The 19175-nt window shown below is 40.2% G+C and overlaps 2 protein-coding genes across 3 annotated transcripts; one reads left to right on the forward strand and one right to left on the reverse strand.

The window, feature by feature from the left end:
- Positions 1 to 50: 50 nt before the first annotated feature.
- Positions 51 to 12629, forward strand: LOC122783259 (nuclear export mediator factor Nemf-like). Of its 2 annotated transcripts, XM_044047968.1 has the most exons (33): positions 51 to 256; positions 875 to 943; positions 1237 to 1339; positions 1499 to 1624; positions 1708 to 1856; positions 1954 to 2021; positions 2111 to 2200; positions 2311 to 2384; positions 2463 to 2533; positions 2654 to 2729; positions 2843 to 2983; positions 3088 to 3296; positions 3377 to 3550; positions 3643 to 3706; positions 3965 to 4053; positions 4151 to 4254; positions 4434 to 4496; positions 4621 to 4733; positions 5808 to 5865; positions 5965 to 6023; positions 6115 to 6235; positions 6315 to 6543; positions 6812 to 6854; positions 6966 to 7015; positions 7232 to 7409; positions 7687 to 7764; positions 7883 to 8098; positions 8408 to 8443; positions 8730 to 8836; positions 8930 to 8973; positions 9054 to 9133; positions 9554 to 9653; positions 12342 to 12629. In XM_044047968.1, exons 1-32 carry the CDS (start codon positions 198 to 200, stop codon positions 9629 to 9631), a joined length of 3219 nt encoding a protein of 1072 aa, XP_043903903.1. In that variant the 5' UTR covers positions 51 to 197; the 3' UTR covers positions 9632 to 9653; positions 12342 to 12629. The 2 variants fall into 2 exon arrangements, with proteins under 2 accessions (XP_043903903.1, XP_043903902.1); XM_044047967.1 differs by lacking the exon at positions 12342 to 12629 and having other exon boundaries at positions 53 to 256; positions 9554 to 9865.
- Positions 9857 to 15762, reverse strand: klhdc2 (kelch domain containing 2). The gene is made up of 14 exons (XM_044047973.1): positions 15675 to 15762; positions 14478 to 14763; positions 14298 to 14377; positions 13809 to 13926; positions 13552 to 13664; positions 13329 to 13413; positions 13138 to 13221; positions 12882 to 12962; positions 12689 to 12747; positions 12301 to 12410; positions 12132 to 12204; positions 11636 to 11723; positions 11497 to 11549; positions 9857 to 11386 (listed from the first exon to the last, which is right to left on the reverse strand). The coding sequence occupies exons 2-14, from the start codon at positions 14748 to 14750 to the stop codon at positions 11263 to 11265; spliced, it is 1341 nt and encodes a 446-aa protein (XP_043903908.1). The 5' UTR covers positions 14751 to 14763; positions 15675 to 15762; the 3' UTR covers positions 9857 to 11262.
- Between the last annotated feature and the right edge of the window lie 3413 nt (positions 15763 to 19175).

The raw sequence follows: 19175 nt of genomic DNA on the forward strand, positions 1-19175 counted from the left end.
CACGTCCTCTGGAGACAGCCAGAAAATACTTAATGTCCCTCGTCGGTTTCCGTGGACTTGTCATTTGTGCGCGTGCGCAGCCCTGCATGTTTCCCTGCTGCTGCTCCTGCTGCTGTTGATGTAGCACCTGAAATGTGAATGTTTACCTTGAGACATTTGTCTTTCTTTGTGTGTTTGTAGACTTTGCTTGAGTCACCATGAAGACAAGATTCACCACAGTCGATATCCGGGCAGTTATCGCCGAGATCAATACCAAGTGGGTGAATGTTTTATTAGCACAGCAGGCGCGTTGCTAACTTAACTTAGCCTCCTCCTGTAGCTGAGCTGATATTGAAAAGCTTTTATTAACATTTATTCGCCAAGTTTGACTATCCGCAATTACCATTACATACATCTGTGACGTGACTTTGACTAGTCATAATTTCATTGTGGCTAATTGTAGTTGTTAGATATATGTGACGTTACTAGTCAAAACTAGTTTCAGATATCTGCAATTCAGTTTGTCGTTATTATGTAGATAAATACAATTATCCCCAACTGAATTGAAGATATCTCTAACTCCAGTTTCAGATATCTACAACATCATTATGAATATCTGACAATGTAATGAAAAAGGACAATGTAAATATCTTCAGTTGAGAATAATTAAAGATACCCTTAGTAACGTTTATCGGACTAGTAAAACCTGAATTCTAGATAACAAAACTATAGTTTTGACTAGTAAAAGATGTTGAGAGTGATAGTGAATATCCTGTCCACCGCTTAAATGTTAAAACCCACTGAACATATTTGCCTCACCAGCCTTACGCCTGTGCATGTATTTATTTTCACATGTCGACCAGTCATTCATTGTGTCCTTGTTTTTTGTTCACAGCTACATTGGAATGAGAGTAAACAACGTGTATGACATCGACACTAAGACGTATCTGATCCGGCTACAAAAGTGAGGACTGTTTTGAAAAGTGTCAATTATTATTCATTAATTATAGATAAGGAAATATGAGTTCTAGGGGTGGGTAATTAATAATAATAATAATAATAATAATAATAACAATAATAATAATATTATTAGTGTTTTGTTCATTATATTGTTAAAGGTTGATTACAAGCCCCAAGCTGGAAAGCAAAAACTCAAAGTAAACTTTGGATGAAAGGGAAAGTACGTCAAAATGTTACTTCACGGCAGCTGATGAGAAAATATAATTGCGTACATTAAGAGTCTGTTTGTCATCTCAGGCCTGACAGCAAAGCTGTTCTCCTGGTTGAGTCTGGGACTCGGATTCACTCGACAGATTTCGAATGGCCCAAGAACATGATGCCTTCAGGCTTTGCCATGAAGGTAAGACCAGACTCTCACTGTCTTATGATTCAGATGTTTTGTATCCCTAAACAATAAGTTACAGCACAAAGACTACTGACTACCTACAAATAATGAACGTCACAGTATATTCATATTTTCTCATTTTTATGTTCCTTCTGGTCCTTGATTTCTCATTAGTGTCGGAAACACCTGAAGACCCGTCGTCTGACCCAGGTTAAGCAACTCGGGATTGACAGGATTATTGACATCCAGTTTGGCTCTGATGAAGCTGCCTACCACTTGATTATTGAACTATACGACAGGGTTAGTACACAGTACACTTAATTTGATCGAAGACACAGTGGTGTGGATAAGTTGAATGCAGGTCTGTCCATGTCCATTTTCAGGGTAACATCATACTCGCAGACCACGAGTACACCATCCTCAATCTGCTGCGATTCCGCACTGCAGAGGCAGAGGATGTGAAGATTGCCGTGAGAGAGCGCTACCCAGTGGAGAGTGCGAGGCCACCTGAGCCTCTCATCAGCCTGGAGCGGTAACCACATCTTTATGTGTTCTCGTTGAGTTCAGACAATGTGTATGACAACTGTATCTGTGAAGACTTTTGATATATTTTTGTTTCCTATGTATAGACTCACTGAAATTCTTAGCAAAGCACCAAATGGAGAGCAGGTGAAAAGGGTCCTGAATCCCCACCTTAGTAAGTAACAACAGGATTTGTTTTTTTATTTTTTTTAATAATTATTTTAAGACTAAATAATGGATTTTCTTTTCTATTTGCCTCTTCAGCGTATGGAGCCACTCTGATTGAACACAGCTTAATAGAAGTAGGACTCGCAGGCTCTGTTAAAGTTGACAGTCAAACGGATGCTGCCCAAGGTACATGAGAGCAATAAAGACAATGTTTATAATGATTTTAGTTTTAAAGTTCTTGTTGATAACGGCTGTCGTACTTGCAGTGTCTGATTTCTTATCACTTTTTTTTTCAGTTGCTCCTAAAATCCTGGAGGCTCTGCAAATTGCTGAGACATACATGGAGAAAACACAGCACTTCGGTGGCAAAGTAAAGGGATTCATTTATTTTGAGGCACATTGATTTGAGTTCCTGACGTGAAACGCCCCCTTTTTTGTGCAATTCAAGGGTTACATCGTTCAAAAGAGTGAGAAGAAACCGAGCTTAACTCCTGGCAAACCCAACGAGGAGCTGCTCACGTATGTCCCGTTCTGTGTAATGCAATATTTTTTTTAAATAGAAGAACACCATATGTGCTTTGATCATCTGGGTGTTAATGATATGTTAACTTGATAAATGTTAATGATGCCCACTTGCAGGTACGACGAATTCCACCCATTCCTCTTCACGCAGCATGCAAAGAGTCCATATTTGGAGTTTGATACTTTTGACAAGGTGAACATGGCGTTTGAGTACAAATCTTGATACTTTCTCTGTTGCTGTGTAAATGAACACCCTTTTTTTTTGCAAGTATTTCTTATAAATCCGACATGATCCCTCTCACTCAGGCAGTGGATGAGTTCTTTTCAAAGATGGAAAGCCAGAAGATCGACATGAAAGCCTTGCACCAGGAAAAACAGGCCATGAAGAAGTTGGAAAATGTGAAGCGGGACCATGAGCAGAGGCTGGAGGCCTTGCACCAAGCACAGGTAAGTGATGGAGCTGCTTTGTCTGCCTGGACAGTGCAGACTTGCCCTTTTAATCCTAAATTCTCCTGAAATACACACATGTTCTCTCCTCTCTTGTGTTGTAGGAGGTGGACAGAATTAAAGGTGAACTGGTGGAGATGAATCTGCCCGTGGTGGAGAGGGCGCTGCAGGTGGTGCGCAGCGCGTTGGCCAATCAGGTGGACTGGACAGAGATCGGCATCATCGTCAAGGAAGCGCAGGCCGCCGGTGACCCCGTGGCCTGTGCCATCAAGGACCTGAAGCTGCAGACGAACCATATCACCATGCTTTTAAAGTGAGACCATCGCCTGTAACAGAAGCGGGCTCACTGTTGCCCCTGTCGGCTCATGTGTTCATGTCTTTCTCACCCTGTAGAAACCCGTATATTTCTGAGGAAGACCAGGAAGAGGAGGAGAAGAAAGATGTGGTGGAAGAAAAAGGGAAGAAAAACAAGAACAAAGACAAAGGACAGAGCAAGAAGCCGCAGAGGAACAAGCCCATGTTGGTGGATGTGGATCTTGGTCTGTCAGCGTATGCTAATGCTAAAAGGTCAATTCACGTGTGAGCCCTTAGAAAACAAACGTGAGTATGACATGAAGGAAGCTGCGGTTGTTTTTAAAAGTCGTTGTGCTCTCTTTTAGGTACTACGACTACAAACGCACTGCAGAAAAGAAAGAACAGAAAACTATTGAAGCAGCAGGCAAGGTAAGGACTCTTTATGTGGTACAGACTCTACCAGGTGAGATACCAGGGGCCGTGAAAGCTGTATTATTTTACACGTCACATAAAAGAGAGAAATGTTTCTCACCAAGAGCCTTTTCAAGAATTTATATCAGATTTTGTTTCTCAAATAATCTTGGCATGAAATTTCCTCATCATCCCATTTGCAGTTTATTGTTTTTATAGCTACTGTATGACTGCTATGCTGAAAGTTTATTTTTTCACCAAATCTACGTCATTCAGGCAATGAAATCTGCAGAGAAAAAAACCCAGCAGACTCTGAAGGAAGTCCAGACAGTGACCACCATTCAGAAAGCCAGGAAAGTCTACTGGTGAGTCACACTCTACCGTAGTTTATGCTCATCGTCGCACTGTTCCAGTTGGTTTTCTGTGCCCTTGTCAAGGCTTTTTTTCTCCCCCCTGTGGCAGGTTTGAGAAGTTCCTCTGGTTCATCAGCTCAGAAAATTACCTCGTCATTGCAGGAAGGGACCAGCAGCAAAACGAGATGATTGTCAAACGCTACCTCCGGGCCGGTAATGATTTACACACACACACACACACACACACACACACACACACACACACACTTGTGTTTATATCTTAGTGAGGACTACTTATCACAACTAAGTGCTTAAATCATACCCTAACCTAAAACCAGGTCTTAACCTTGAAAAAGTTGGTTATCTCATCTCTTATTCTGTTACATTGTCAGGTGACGTCTATGTTCACGCTGACCTCCACGGAGCAACTAGCTGCGTCATCAAAAACCCCTCAGGTACGTCCACACGTGTGGTTTTCAGCATTCCTTTCTCACCACAGTTTGACCTACAGTATTTGTGATTAGAAAGCTAGATAACGTGATAATCCACCCTCCACGCTCCACCCTCTTTCCACTCCAGGTGATCCCATCCCCCCTCGCACGCTGACGGAGGCCGGCACTATGTCTGTGTGCTACAGTGCTGCATGGGACGCCAAAATCATCACCAGTGCTTGGTGGGTCCATCATCATCAGGTGAGTCTGATGGATCAGTAGGCTCATATATATATAGTATATATATATATATATAAATAAATGAATATATATGTATATATATATGTATGTATATGTGTGTATATATATATGTATATACTGTATATATGTATATATATATGTGTGTGTGTATATGTTATGTGTGTGTATAAATATATATACATATATATATGTGTGTGTATATGTTATGTGTGTGTATAAATATATATATATATATATATATATATATATATATATATATATACATATATATGTAAAGAATAAATAGAAATAAAAAAGTATAGTAAGATAGTCAGTAAAACTATGTGATAACTTATCTACATTCTGTTGCAAGGATATGAATAAACAATATGAAATGTTTCCAAATGTATAATTTGTATAAAAGATAGAACAGTAAAGACAGAAGATTTAAATTGCTGTTCAAATTCTTTATTTATTTGAAAAAGATGAACTGTTCAGCCCTACTTGGCAGTATAATCAGTACGTTTACACGACCTTAGAAAAAAAACATGAATTAGTCCAACTAAAACCGCACTCTTAAAATAACTTCTCAGTCTTCTTAAAGTCGGACTAACACTACTACTGTATGTGTTCTGTCAGACTCAGGCTGGCCTGTGCGCTGGTAAATAATAGAAGAAACTGGTACACAAGACAACGGTGACGAAAACATGGCACAATTAAGGCCAGTACATTTTTTAGATGGACAAGGAAACTGATTACACACTCTGTTATCTTAAATAATTTGGTATTTTTGGTATTCATCCTAACAACAAGTCGCATGCTGAACCAGAAACAGGCAAGACAGTGGATGGTAATTGTCTGATACCTTGCTCAGGGGTGGGTATCCCAGCCCTTGACCTGGCGAGGACTCAAACAGGCAACCCTTCGGTCACAGGCCAAGTTCTCTTTCCACTTGGCATTGTACAGGATATACAATGACTAGGAGTGGTTCAGCTGCGGCGTGTGCCAAAAGTTGATCACATTCAGTCAAGCGAGGATTTAAATGCAGCAAAAATACACTGACAATATTCTATGTTATGTCCATGTCTTGTTCAGGTGTCTAAGACGGCTCCCACTGGAGAATACCTGACCACTGGAAGTTTCATGATCAGAGGTAGCACACGCTAACATTTAAAGCATGAGTTTTGTTTGGCACAAGAACAAAATATAAAAAACCGAGCTGTTAGTCAAACTTTGTACTCAAACTCTCCAGGGAAGAAAAACTTTCTGCCGCCTTCTTACTTGATCATGGGCTTTGGATTCCTCTTCAAGGTAAATGCCATCATGAGTTGGGAAGAACATTTTGAACTCTTTGCTGTTCTCTTGTAATAAAGATTTAAAAAAATGATTTGCCCGAGTGCAGGTAGATGAACTGAGCGTGTTTCGGCACAAAGGGGAGAGAAAGGTGAAGACTCTGGAGGAAGACATGGAGGAGGTCACATCCAGAGCTGCCGAGCTGTTGGAGGAGGGAGAGGAGCTGATCGGTGGGGAGGACACGGAGACACTGGCTTCATTTTCTGGTGTTTGTGACGACTTAAAACCGATTCTTTTTTGCCTTGGCAGGTGACGACAGCAGTAATGAAGATCAGGCCGAGGATAGAGCGGAAGGAGATGGAGAGAAGAAGGAGATTAAAAAGGAAAACGACACCGACGACGTGAGCGGAGAACAGGACGGCGTTTCTGAGGCAGAGGAGGACAGAGAGGACAGCGGGGTGGAAAATGAGAATGTGGAGAGTGAAGAATTCAGCTTTCCAGATACGACCATCTCCCTCCCTCATCTACAGCCCAGCAGGTTATATATTTTAACTTCAAGGGGCTGTACTTTCACTAGTACCTGTACTAGTGAAACTAGTTCACTACATAACATATTTCCTTAATCTCAGATGATGATCTATTGTGTTCATTTCATGACTTAAAAACATGTATTACTTGCAGCTCCTTCAATATTTTATTATAAATTATGTTTTTATGTTTATTATTTTTTATGATTATTATTTTTTATGATTGTTGCTGTACATATCATTTCTGCTCGTGATTAAACGATCTTTTTCTATTTCTAGAAATATTCAGAACCCTGGTTTCAAAAAGGAAACGAGCGCTCAGGTAATTTTTTATTGTCTTTGATTGCAGTTGCTTATTGTCAAGTTGGACGCAGTGATAACACACATTCGGATACTATGCTTATACTAATATTAGTTTATTAACGTCCTTCAGGCCGAGATGAACTCACAGGGGAGGAAACACATGACTGCCAAACAGAGAAGGTGAGCGAATGGATTCATTTGTTGCAAAACATCGAGAATCAGTTACTTGTTTTGAAGAATTTTCAGTTTTTTTTAGGATCTAATCACTAGAGTTATTTTTTTATGCAACAGCTTTGTGGTGTTGTACATGTTTGGTCGGTTGAAGATTGGAAGATTGCGTTGAAGTACTTGGAAAGCCGTGACTTCAATTCTGTGTATGTTTTGCATTTCTTGCAGAGACGGGAAGAAGAAGAAACCGAAACAGGAAGATTGTGACACTGAGGAAACTGACGTTTCATCCAGTGGACCAGCAGCTGACCTGGGGCCCAGAGGTGGAGGAGGAGGAGGAGGAGGCAGTGGAGGTGGTGGTGGAGGAGGAGGCTCCTCACAGCAGCCTCTGAAGAGAGGTCAAAAGGTGAGAGGGCAGGACGTCTGAAGGTCAACCCGTCTTTTCTGTGCCTTTGCAAAAATCCTGCATTTCCTATCTACCTGGTGCAGATAAATTGAAAAGTAAACCCAGACAGTTTGCAAGAGATTACAAAGCCACTAGCACAACCTTAAAAATAAGATTTCTTCATAATAAATAACTGAAAAAAGAGGTTTAAACCTTTTTCTTGATTGCTACAAAATATGTATGAAATACTTAACAAAATCTAAATGATCTGTCTCGTGTGTTTGTGTTTTTCCTCCAGAACAAACTGAAGAAGATTAAAGAGAAATACAAAGACCAGGATGAAGAGGACAGAGAGCTGATGATGCAGCTGCTCGGGGTGAGGAGTAAAACTTACGGACAAAACTGTCGTGACTGTACCTTGCTATTTTCTTATAGAAGTTTTTTGACCCTTGGTGCTCGCACATTTAATATCACAATGACTCTCTCTCCATCAGTCAGCTGGCCCAACAAAGGAGGAGAAGGATAAGGGGAAGAAAGGAAAGAAGGGGAAAGGTAAAGACGAGCCTGTGAGGAAACCGCCTGCTCAGAAACCACCACTGAAGCCTCGTCACACCGAAGCGGCGGCAAAGAAGCCGGCGCAGGCAGGAGGAGAGCAGGGTGAGGAGGGCAGGCCGCCCGGAGAGGAGGGAGCTCCTGCTGAGGAGGACAAGGTAGACGACAACACATGATGACCTTGAGATGGATCCAATGTCAGTGTCAGAAACATTCACCTGCTAAGAGAGACTTGTATGTGGTAGTTTTGATATTACAAAACAAATGGACCTATCCTGATTTTATCGACAAGTTGCCTTGTGTATGGTCATTTCAGACAGTAGCATGCTCATTTTCTCTTGGTGCCCCCTGGTGGCTATTAAGTGTATTCCTACATCCGAGTTGTTATCAGCCAGCAAACTGAAAGACTGCATCCACTTTTTACATGTGGTTTTAGTAAATTCTCTTCCCGCTGTTGTCTCTTTCAGGAGGAAGATGTGGACCAGGACAACCCTGGAGCTGAGGTTGGTCCCCACAGTAAAACCTTTAACTGTACCGGTGACTTTTTGGAACGACATACTATACTATGACTTTTGTCACATTTTGGACAACATAATAAATTCTGGTCATAAATAATACATTATAAAACTGAAGCTGCAGGCCGTAAAACATCTCACCGAGGGCCGTAGGTTGGTCACCCCTGCTGTAGATGAATGAATGGAGACTGTATATACAGATGTGCACTTGTTATTCCTTCTGCTGCTATTTTAGAAATGTTTGAAGTTGAGTTATTTGTTGTTGTCTCCACAGGAAGCAGAGAATCTGCTCACGTCTCTAAGTGGCCAGCCGCATCCGGAGGATGTGCTGCTGTTTGCTGTGCCTGTCTGCGCTCCATACACTGCCCTCTCCAACTACAAGTACGTGCACTTTTTTTTCTTTTCTTTTTTTAAAGTGAGTTAGAAAAGACAAAGTGACAAGTGCACAGACTAATGAGATGTTGTTTTCCACAGACACAAAGTTAAACTGACTCCAGGTTCACAGAAGAAGGGCAAAGGTAAGAGCAATGACCCAATGACAGCATTTGCTTGATGTTTTTACAGTGAAATAACCGTTGTGTTATTTTGTTTCTGTCAGCTGCACGCACTGCTGTCCTCAGCTTTATGAAAGCCAAAGAGGCCTCGACCAGAGAAAAGGACCTGTTCCGCAGTGTCAAGGTAACGTCAGCTGCTTTTAGTAGCATTTGAGTGCAGGTGTTGCTTTCTTTTCACATTCACAATTAAAGCATCGTCAACCTACCACTGTATTTAAGTTTAAATGTAAATGCTATGCTGAAATCAGAACAATTAAGTCTGAATAATTAATCTTTCTTCTGCAGTGGTTTTGTATTTATGTTGGAGTTCATGGGAATTTCCCTTGGTGGGAACTGGTTTTTCACATTATTCTGTCACATGTCGTGACATGAATGAATGCAATGATCACACCAATTGAAATAAGTCACCATGGTGCTCTGTGAAGTGGTTTGTCATTGGTTTTTACACTTTTTCAGGCTAAACTATGCTGTGTTTTCAGCACAAGTCAGTGATTTTGTTGGTGTTACAAAATACTCTACTAGGTCTCATCTTTCTGTGTTGCAGGACATGGACTTATTCCGAAACATGCCAGGGAAAGTTAAAGTGTCCGCTCCAAACCTGCTGGCTGCCAAGAAGAAATAACAGACATGTCAAAACATACCAAGTAAGACGAGGAGGAAATGTTAAATATCAACCAACTTATTTCATTGGAACTTTTCCCCTTAACTTCATCCAACTTGTAAACATGAGGTTTAAGGGTTTAATTATGATCCTCAGTACAGTCATTTCTTTTTTAAATCATTGCATTTGTTGCCCAAAAATGTTTGAAATTTCCTACGTGTAAATTAGCGAAGAAATTACAGAGTGTAAATTATGGTATGCCTTTATTTCTTGTTTACAAAATCAACACGCACGCATTGAATCCCATAATACAAAACAAAAGGGAAAATTGTGCAAACCAGGCAAATACAAAGCCCTACTGGCACGAGGAATCTCAGTGCAATGTGGCTCAACACCCAATACACTTGCAATATTTTAAGAAACAAATCAAAAGTTCAACGCTACAGGAGCCGCTCGCTTTACAGGCTTTTTCAAAGCCACTTTCAGAACACAGAAGCAACACATCACTTTACTCACAATATATATAAATAACTATATACAAACACTGCATACATATAAAAACTAAACAGTGAACATCCAGATTAGATTGGTCTTGTGTGGCATGAAGCACTAGTTTTACATTTTCCTCGAGATTGTGCCAAACATTTGTTGTGGGAAATCGTGAAGGGGGAAAAGTCTGCACTAAAATAAAGGACAACCCCGCACCGTTAAAACAAAACTGTTCCAGCATCGCACCGACTTATTTATTGTTTAACGATTCAGACGTGTGTTAAAGACGAGTTTTGGTTTTAGCATCTAACAAAGCATTTTTCTTTGAAGGACTTTTCAGTAGTTTGTCATTTTCTGTCCATATTAAATAACTGGCATCTGCTGTCACACTGTAGCTAATATTATAAAACAGTTTTTTTTGTGGTATGGTAAAGTACCAACACCTCCCTAGAAGCGTCATGATTATAAAAGTGACCTGCTGTTCAAAATCATATTTATCATAATCCACTTTTTAAATTACATGGTGTAATTTCTGACATAATTTGGTGACTTTAGGGAGCAGTGTGGGCTTTTATTGTAAGATATTTTCAGATGTGCGGCTACACGCTGAAGAGTTCTGGCATTGCATTTTCAGTGCAGAGGAAAAAAATGACAGCGTTAAGGGTTTATTATTTATCGCAATTTTCAAACATAAAATTGTGATATTTCCCACATAAAAGAAACTACGTAAGCCCAAATACATCATTAAGAGGCGAATAAAACGAGTGACGCGGTCAGTTACCCTCAATATAAATACGAATTTCTGTCGATTTAAAGAGAAAAAATGCTAGTCGATATTTTAATGCAGACATGTAAAGTTTATCTTTAGAGGGTGTGATGAGGGAAGTTTTTTGAACACAGAACATGAAAACGGTTGTAAAAGTACTGTGGGATTCCTACTGTGTTGGCTGTGCAAACCACTGAAAGTTCTACTGGCGTCACAAGAGGAGAAGAATTGTCACCCTTAAATGTGCAGGTCCACAGCACTTCACTATTGCTTTAAGGTTTTGTTTTATGTATGCAAGTGTCCTCACATTCAGCTGATTCTCTAGTAGGACTACCTGTTCTCGGAGAAACCGCCGTCTTTTTCTCCTCTGGGTCTGGATTGTTGGCCACGTCCTCGTCTAGGAGCCCAGTGTGTTAACGCGCGACAGTCTCCGTTTGAGGCTGTGCAGGATAGATTTGGGCAGGCAGTCCCAGTAATGAGATAAATGCTCCCTGTGCTGCAGGATGACATCCATACAGAACCTGCAGGGAGGAGACAAAACAATACACAGACCAACATATTAGCATCAGTTGTAAAATAAACCTCAACATTATTAACATAGAGCATTGTTTTTACTTCTGTATGAACTCACCCAACTAGTGATTTTGGTAGCACGTTGAAAACCAATAACTTATTGCTGTGAGCCTAATAAAAGGGGAAAAACGTTAGCCGGAGTGACATGTGAACAAACTGTAATGTCGCACTGTAAAAGAATATGATGTTCTGCTTACGGCTCGGTGATAAGACAACAGGTTATTGGCACAGCCTCCAAACACAAACACCTCCCCATCAGGGCCACAGCATGCTGTGTGCCACAGCCTGAAAGACACAAGTTCAAAATACATTCAGGGAGGTTACTTAAAGCTACATTATGTAAGAAATTTATAAACAGAGTAAGAAAATGTGTTGATGCACAATATTCACTATTGAAATTATAATTTACAGCCCTTAAAAACTCACAAATTTTGGTCTTTCCTCCTACACCCCAATAATGCAGCTTCTATCACATTGAAAACCCAGGTTGTCAGAAAAGTTAATCAAACACACCAAGCTGCAGCTACAGGAAATACCCAAGCTTTGCTAACCCCTCTAAAAAAAATGTTGTGACAAAATTTCTAATTAAACAATTAGAAAATATCTGGCAACCCATGAGAGCCTGGGGTCTGCGTCAGCCACAGTTTTAAATATCTAACACACAACCAAATGTTGACTATAACAGATGCTCGCCTGGGCCGTTGTGTGTGACTGTGTTTGAAAGGCTTCCATTCGTTCTTGCTCACACTGTAGACCCAAGCATCGCCTACAAAAAAAACAAACAAACAGATGTGAGCAACTCGGGCATCGTTATGTGGGGACTTGGATTATTTCCCTGCTTTAGGTTAAGAGTCAGACTCACTCAGTGTCTTTCTATCTGTGGTGAAACCTCCAAATAAGAAGATGTGGTCTGAAGACACAGGAGTGAAGGAGTGCCACGAGCGGCCTACAGGACACTGCTGAGGAATGCTCCTACAGGATGGCGGGGAGAAAAAAAAAGACATTCCAGATGGTGCTGAATGGCACAGTGAGCGTCATTCAGAAGGAAAACTGTTTTTTTATGTAATAGAATGATTTACCTTATTAGTTATATTTACTAACTCAGGGACAAAACCCTTAAATGCATCATGTATTCAAGGAGTTTATTAATTGGGTCCTATTTGTCTGGGATTAAACCTGTATTCAATTTCAGTCTGATTATTTACACGTTTAAATCTCAAGTAAAAACAAAAGAAGGGGACTAAACGTACATTTCATGCCATTCCCATGTGTCCAGATCAATGTAGTACAGGTCATTTAGTCTGTAATTCTGTTGAATAAAGAACATTTGTAAGGATACAACTTAACACCAGACAATTTGTATACTGAGTAAACAAGTGACCCTAAACAAGCAATTAGAAGACATTACATTAATAACAAAGTAATTAAAAAAGAAACGCTAACCTTGTATCGTCCCCCAAATACATAGCCTCTGTTACCAACTGTAGCACATGCATGAGCGGCTCTGGGTGAAGGAGTGTTCCCCTACAACGGGTCATACCAGCACAGAGACAAAAAACCCATGGTGTTAAATACTTAACTCAAACATTGTTTAGCCACATATTCATAAGCGACATATTTAAATGAACTGAACGAGTAGACTTATGTGCTTCAAACTGTAGTGTGTACGTTGAATATCAACAAATATGCCTGTGTTTACCGAGGTAATAGGCTGGCTCCATGTAGAGGTCTCCAGGTCCAGGATGTGAATGTGATTATTCCAACCTCGCCCAGGACTGTCCCACTACAGGAAACAGACAAAACCTTGGAAAACTGGCCGTACTTTTCTCAAAAAATGTAGTCAAATGAATTCATGTTAATTAATTTTTCACTGTATCTTTGTCTACAAACCACAAGAGAAGACGATTCGTCATATTCAAACGTCCCTCGATGGGGTCCCTGTGCAGCGTAGCCGTAGCCCCCAAAGAATATGAGTCTGTGAAAGCAAAACACAAACCTGTGTCAGTACCAACAGCTAAAAACTGGTTCAGAGGGGAGGAAAAGCTTGCAACTTGAATTCATGACAATGTTTCACAATTGCGCCCAGGATGAAAAACTAAACCACTTGTCTCACCTGTTCCTGTGAACCCAGCATCCTAACTTGTCCTTTGATGAAGGAGGGAGTCCTTTAAGATCAGTCATTTCCTCCCACACGAGGCTGGGAGCTCTCAGAGGCAGGCGGTAGATCTAGAAGCACAGAGGACAGGAGGATATGAAAATGATCAGTAGAGACAGCAGGCTGATACTCCTCATGCAAACATGTACTATATACAATACTATCATATAAAAAAAAAAATAACACAACATGATAGAAAATTACTCAAATGGTACCCCATTTGTGTTTCCCCGGGCATGGTGACCTCCAAATAGGTAAAGGACTCCATCAACACACACCCCACAGCTGCCTGACATGGATGTGTGTAGGTTACCGCCGGCAACATGTTTTGTCCTGGAAACATTAGTTTACCAACAGTAAAAAAAAAAAAACATGGACATTGTATCAATATGTTACTATAATAAGGGTATTAAGGTCAACCAAGCACATTTATTGCACTTGTCGCTCTATGGAATCTTTCTATAAGGATGTAGAAACATTCATGTTAAAAACAATATGACCAAAACCTGAAGATTGGGTGATTATTTAGCCAAAATAAATCATTCACATAGATCATCCAATTAGCAATTTGTGTGTGTTTTTTTTATAGCTATTCACTGAGTTTTCCATTTATGGCCCTTGTAACTACTGTTTTTTTTTTAAAAAAAGAGAAATTAGTATTAATACATTTTTAAAAAAACAAAAAGAAATTTAACAGTTCTCACCATTCGCCTGACTCTATGTTGTACATCCAGACTTCATTTCTCGGCAGATACAAGTCAAAGAATCCGTGGTTTTGAGCGTTCTTGTACAGAAAGGTGGATCAGACAATAAGATAAACATAGCAAATGTGTGTGACAATAAATAAATGTAAGGAAAATGACACGTCGGACACACAAATGTACCTTGTATCCACCCCACACATACATGAAGTTACGGTCAACAACTGCCACATGACCACTGCGCTCAGCTGGCGTGTCCAACTCAAATGACTCAGACGATTCAGTGTCTAGCGGCTGCTCGTCCTCCACCTCTTCCTCCTCTTCCTCTTCCTCCTCGTCTTCATCCATAGCATCATTTACCATCCAAGCAAACAGTCTATCTTCTTCATCTCTGTCTGAGTCATTGTCATCCTCTCTGGCAGGGAGATCCCCCATGTCTTCCTCCATCGCTGCCATTTTCTCTTTTGTCCTGTCCAGATAAGAAGACAGACAGAGAGAACAAGAGAATCTAAATTAGTGCTGATTGGAATTCTTGTTGTTTTCCTAATAATGTAAAAATAGGAAAACACATTCAGAACATGACAAATTATCTGTTTTCAGCACTTTTAAGAGAAAGGGAAACAGCAGCATAGCATTAAAAATAAAAAATTCTGATTTCCAAAATGAAGTTCTTCCTTGGAGAAATGACACAATTTCCCCGATTATTACATATGTAATTAACAATTAAAGTATGTAATGTCTAATTTGTCATTTTAACAGTTCAAAATATCCTCACTTGCTAGTTAAAATTACAGCAATTTTAACTACTTACAATTGTAGAATAACTCAAACAGTTTTTCACAACTCACTTGCCTGAATCCGATTATTAAAAATATGTAACGACACACCCCATACAGATGAGTAGAAATGTCATTTATCCTCAGAAGAATGCAGGTGTGGATATCTGACATTTTCATTCTGAATTCATTATATCTGTATTTTTTGAAGGGCTACGCTTTTCATTATTTTTCTTTTTTCCACGTCCATGTCTTTCAGTCAATTCAGGACAACAATGTTAGCATAGCTTCAGCACGATTACTGTTGACCTACTTTACTAGCGTAACTATTTAAGTAACTCGTTTACAGTCGTGTGTAACCGTAGCGTTTGCATTACAGATACTATTATATTTAAGTACGCATTCACTCTTCTGTCCAAAGCTTTATCTTTTAAAAATGGCTTGGGTTTACTTGGCTAGTCACCAACCAAACATTTAAAATTTTATTTTAAACGTTCACGAGCTCGTTAGCTACATGGTGTTTGTAAACGTAGACGAGAACTAAGCGTGTGTTTCTAAGCCAACATACGTGTAAATTAACCCCGGAGGAGGAATGAAACCGCACCTGTAGTCGTTACTTCTTGTCAGTTGTTTGCTTCCCAGTGAAATTCTCAAAAGCACTACGACATTTACGTGAGGTCGTTACAGCGATTCTGGAGGCACGACCGGAAACTGTCGACGTCCACAGTCGGCCATCTTGAGAAGGTCATCGTGAAAGCGACGCACACCCTTTTAATGTCTACCTTAGGGCTGTTTTAAGTTTCGCAATACTTATGGTGTGAACTAACTATTAAGGTTATAAAAAAGAGTTAAGTAGGCACGTGTTAATGTTCCCTTTGCACAGCTGCCATGTTTTTTGGACATGTTTTAACACAGATCACAATAACAAAGGGCTCTGTTCAGTAAAGCCGGTTTCACACACATAGAGGATTTTCTTTTTTTATTATTATTTTCAAAATGCTTTATTGAACATTATTCACACCATAGAGGAAGGAGCATGGATGTATTATAAGAACTGGATAGAGCACCGCCCCCTCTGCCTTGAAGACAATGGAGTTTTACTTTTGTAGGACCTTGCTAGGACCATAAAAAGCCCAGAAAAATCTTAAAATGTTGTATTTTACAACATTTTAGGATTATTAGCATACAGTATATCAGTGAATGGAAAATCAAGCAAAAAGTGTCCAAGAAAACATGGTTCCTGTAACAACACATATTAACGAATATTCAATAAACCATTAATTTTATCATTTTAATTATGTCATTATGACGTTAACAGCACTCGTCAACAGAGCCTCTGTTTAATGTGTTCACATCATTTTTACATTGTTAACAGGTGAAAACTGTGGACGAGTCAAAATGGCAACATTCAATCAATAAATACACCATTAAATAATGACCCAAATGTGTCTCACATTCATTCACATTGGAATTAAATACAAACACGTCTTATTAAATGTGTCATTCATTCAGTCAAATACCACATTCATTTAATGTAAAAAAAACATATAGAATTACTTAAATACTATTTAATGAATTATTTCATGATTTACTGCAACACAGGACCATAAAATAATTAATTAAATTATGTTTTTTTTACATCAAATGAATTTGGTATTTTAATGAATGAATGTCACATTTAACAATGAGACATTTATGTGTTTAATTCCAATGTGAATGAATGAATGTGAGAAACATTTGAGTGATTATTTAATTGTGTTTCTATTGATTGAATATTGCCACTTTGACTAGTCCATAGTTTTCACTGTAAAAAATGATGTGAAGACATTAATCACACAGAATTGTAATTCATGTGCTCATCATTTTTAAGCAGCAGTTACTGGACCGCTGTGTGGTCAACAGTCCAGGGAGTGAAGCCCTATCAATTTTTTTGTCTTTTTACAGCTTTTTTTTAGGATTTTCTTGGGGAAAAATATAAAAAATATAAAATAAATATATCTGATGAAATATTTAAGAACGTCTGCCCCGTAACATGGGCAACATGGTTGGTGGAGAGGTTAGTGCTCTTGCCTTTGCAGCAAGTGGACCTGGGTTTGAGACCCAGTTAGAACCAGGATCTTTCTGCATTGAGTTGTTACCGTGTGTGTGTGTGAGTGGTGCTTCTCCGGGTTTCTTCCACAGTCCAAGAACATGCAATATGTGGATTTGGTTAATTGGTCACTCTAAATTGACCAACTGACCTGGTCAATCAGGCTGAGGTCGGTGAAGTCATGGGTAATCTGCTATTGAAAGACTTCTAAAGGTGTGAGAGTGAATGTGTTGAATGGTTGTTTGTCTCTAAAACTCTTTTTCAGGTGATGACGACATACTATACTATGACTTTTTTGACTGATTTTGGACGACATACTATACTATGACTTTTTTGACTGATTTTGGACCTATGACTGATTTTGTACTATGACTTTTTCAGGTGATTTTGGACGACATACTATACTATGACTTTTTTCACTGATTTTGGACGACATACTATACTATGACTTTTTACTGATTTTGGGACTATGACTTTTACTGATTTTGGACGACATACTATACTATGACTTTTTCAGATGATCTTGGACGACATACAATACTATGACTTTTTTTCACTGATCTTGGACGACATACAATACTATGACTTTTTTTCACTGATTTTGGACGACATACTATACAACTGAACTTCTGCACTGCTTTCAAAATAAGAAGTTAAAAATACCAGCAACGTGTTGTTCTGGAGCTCAGGAAGAATAGCTTCTGCTGGAAGAACAAGACTTGTATTTTCAGAGGTTGTCAGTTTAAGCCTTATGATAACCCCCAAGTGACTCCCAAGTGGCTCAAAATTCTGACCTGGACGAGAAAGTTAAGTACACCAAGTAAGTCAGAGAATCATCATCACTGTGAATGGCTCACACCATCAGAAGGAGTCTTGGATCTCTGAGGTTGTGAGTTCAACTCTTGCAATCAACTGAACTTTCTCCAACTTTAGAACTTCAGACCAACATAAGAATTTAAAAATACCAGCAATGTGTTGTTCTGCAGAATAGCTCGTGCTGGGAGAATAAGACTTGTACCTCTAAGGTTATGAGTTCAAGTCTTATGGTGAACTGTTTGATTGCGATGTTCAACGTAAACAGTCAAAAGCTCTAAGAGAACCTGACTAAGAGAAGTTGCATGTAGCTCAGTGGATAAGAATGCTGCTGTGAAGCCCAGAGCTCATAGGTTCAGTTCTTGTGAGGACCAGGACATTTTAAATGTCAACATCTAAAGTGAAGATTGAAAGGAGACCGAAAGTCCTAATTACAGTAGGAATTGGTGGTGCAGTGGTTTTGTTCACAACCATAGGAATGTGTGAGTTACAAGGTGACTGGTTCAGTTCCCCAGCATTGCAGGTTCCATTCCAGGTTGCAAGAGGTGAGGTTGGAGCAGGGGCAGGTAGTGAGAGTTGAGGTGAGGGGAGGGGCAGGGCAGATAGTGTGAGGTGAGGTGGGAGGGCAGGGCAGGTAGTGAGGTTGAGGAGAGGAGGGGCAGGGGCAGGTGGTGGCAGGGGCAGGGGCAGGGCAGGTAGTGAGAGGAGAGGAGGGGCAGGGTGGGTAGCAAGAGGTGAGGAGGGGCAGGTCAGGTAGCGAGAGGAGGTGCTGGGAGGGGTCAAAGGTCAAATACTTTATATTACACTGGGCAGCAAAAGGTAACCACATTAAGACACTTGGGTGGTGGGGGCCGTTGGCCCCCACCACCCAACTGTCTTAATGTGGATTTAAGACAGTTGGATGGGGGTGGGGGCCTTCGGCCCCCACCAGGTGTGGCTGTTAGTAGGAAACTTCTTGGTAGGTGTGGCTGTTAGTAGGAAACTTGGCACTCCGACACCCTGCGCAACTCAACTTGACACATGCCAGCCACCGGGGGGTACGACTCACTCGCGCCCTGCCGGCCACCGGGGGGTACGACTCACTCGTTGGTTGTGTCAGTCAGCAAGAGGTTAGGTTTGGTTCTGTTCCAGTGAACAACTACAGTGTTTGGAATTGGAACTGAACCTGCCACCTCCCAGTTGAGACACAACCTTATGGTTTGG

Source organism: Solea senegalensis, linkage group LG16 (genome assembly GCF_019176455.1).
Source record: "Solea senegalensis isolate Sse05_10M linkage group LG16, IFAPA_SoseM_1, whole genome shotgun sequence".
NCBI lineage: Eukaryota > Metazoa > Chordata > Actinopteri > Pleuronectiformes > Soleidae > Solea > Solea senegalensis.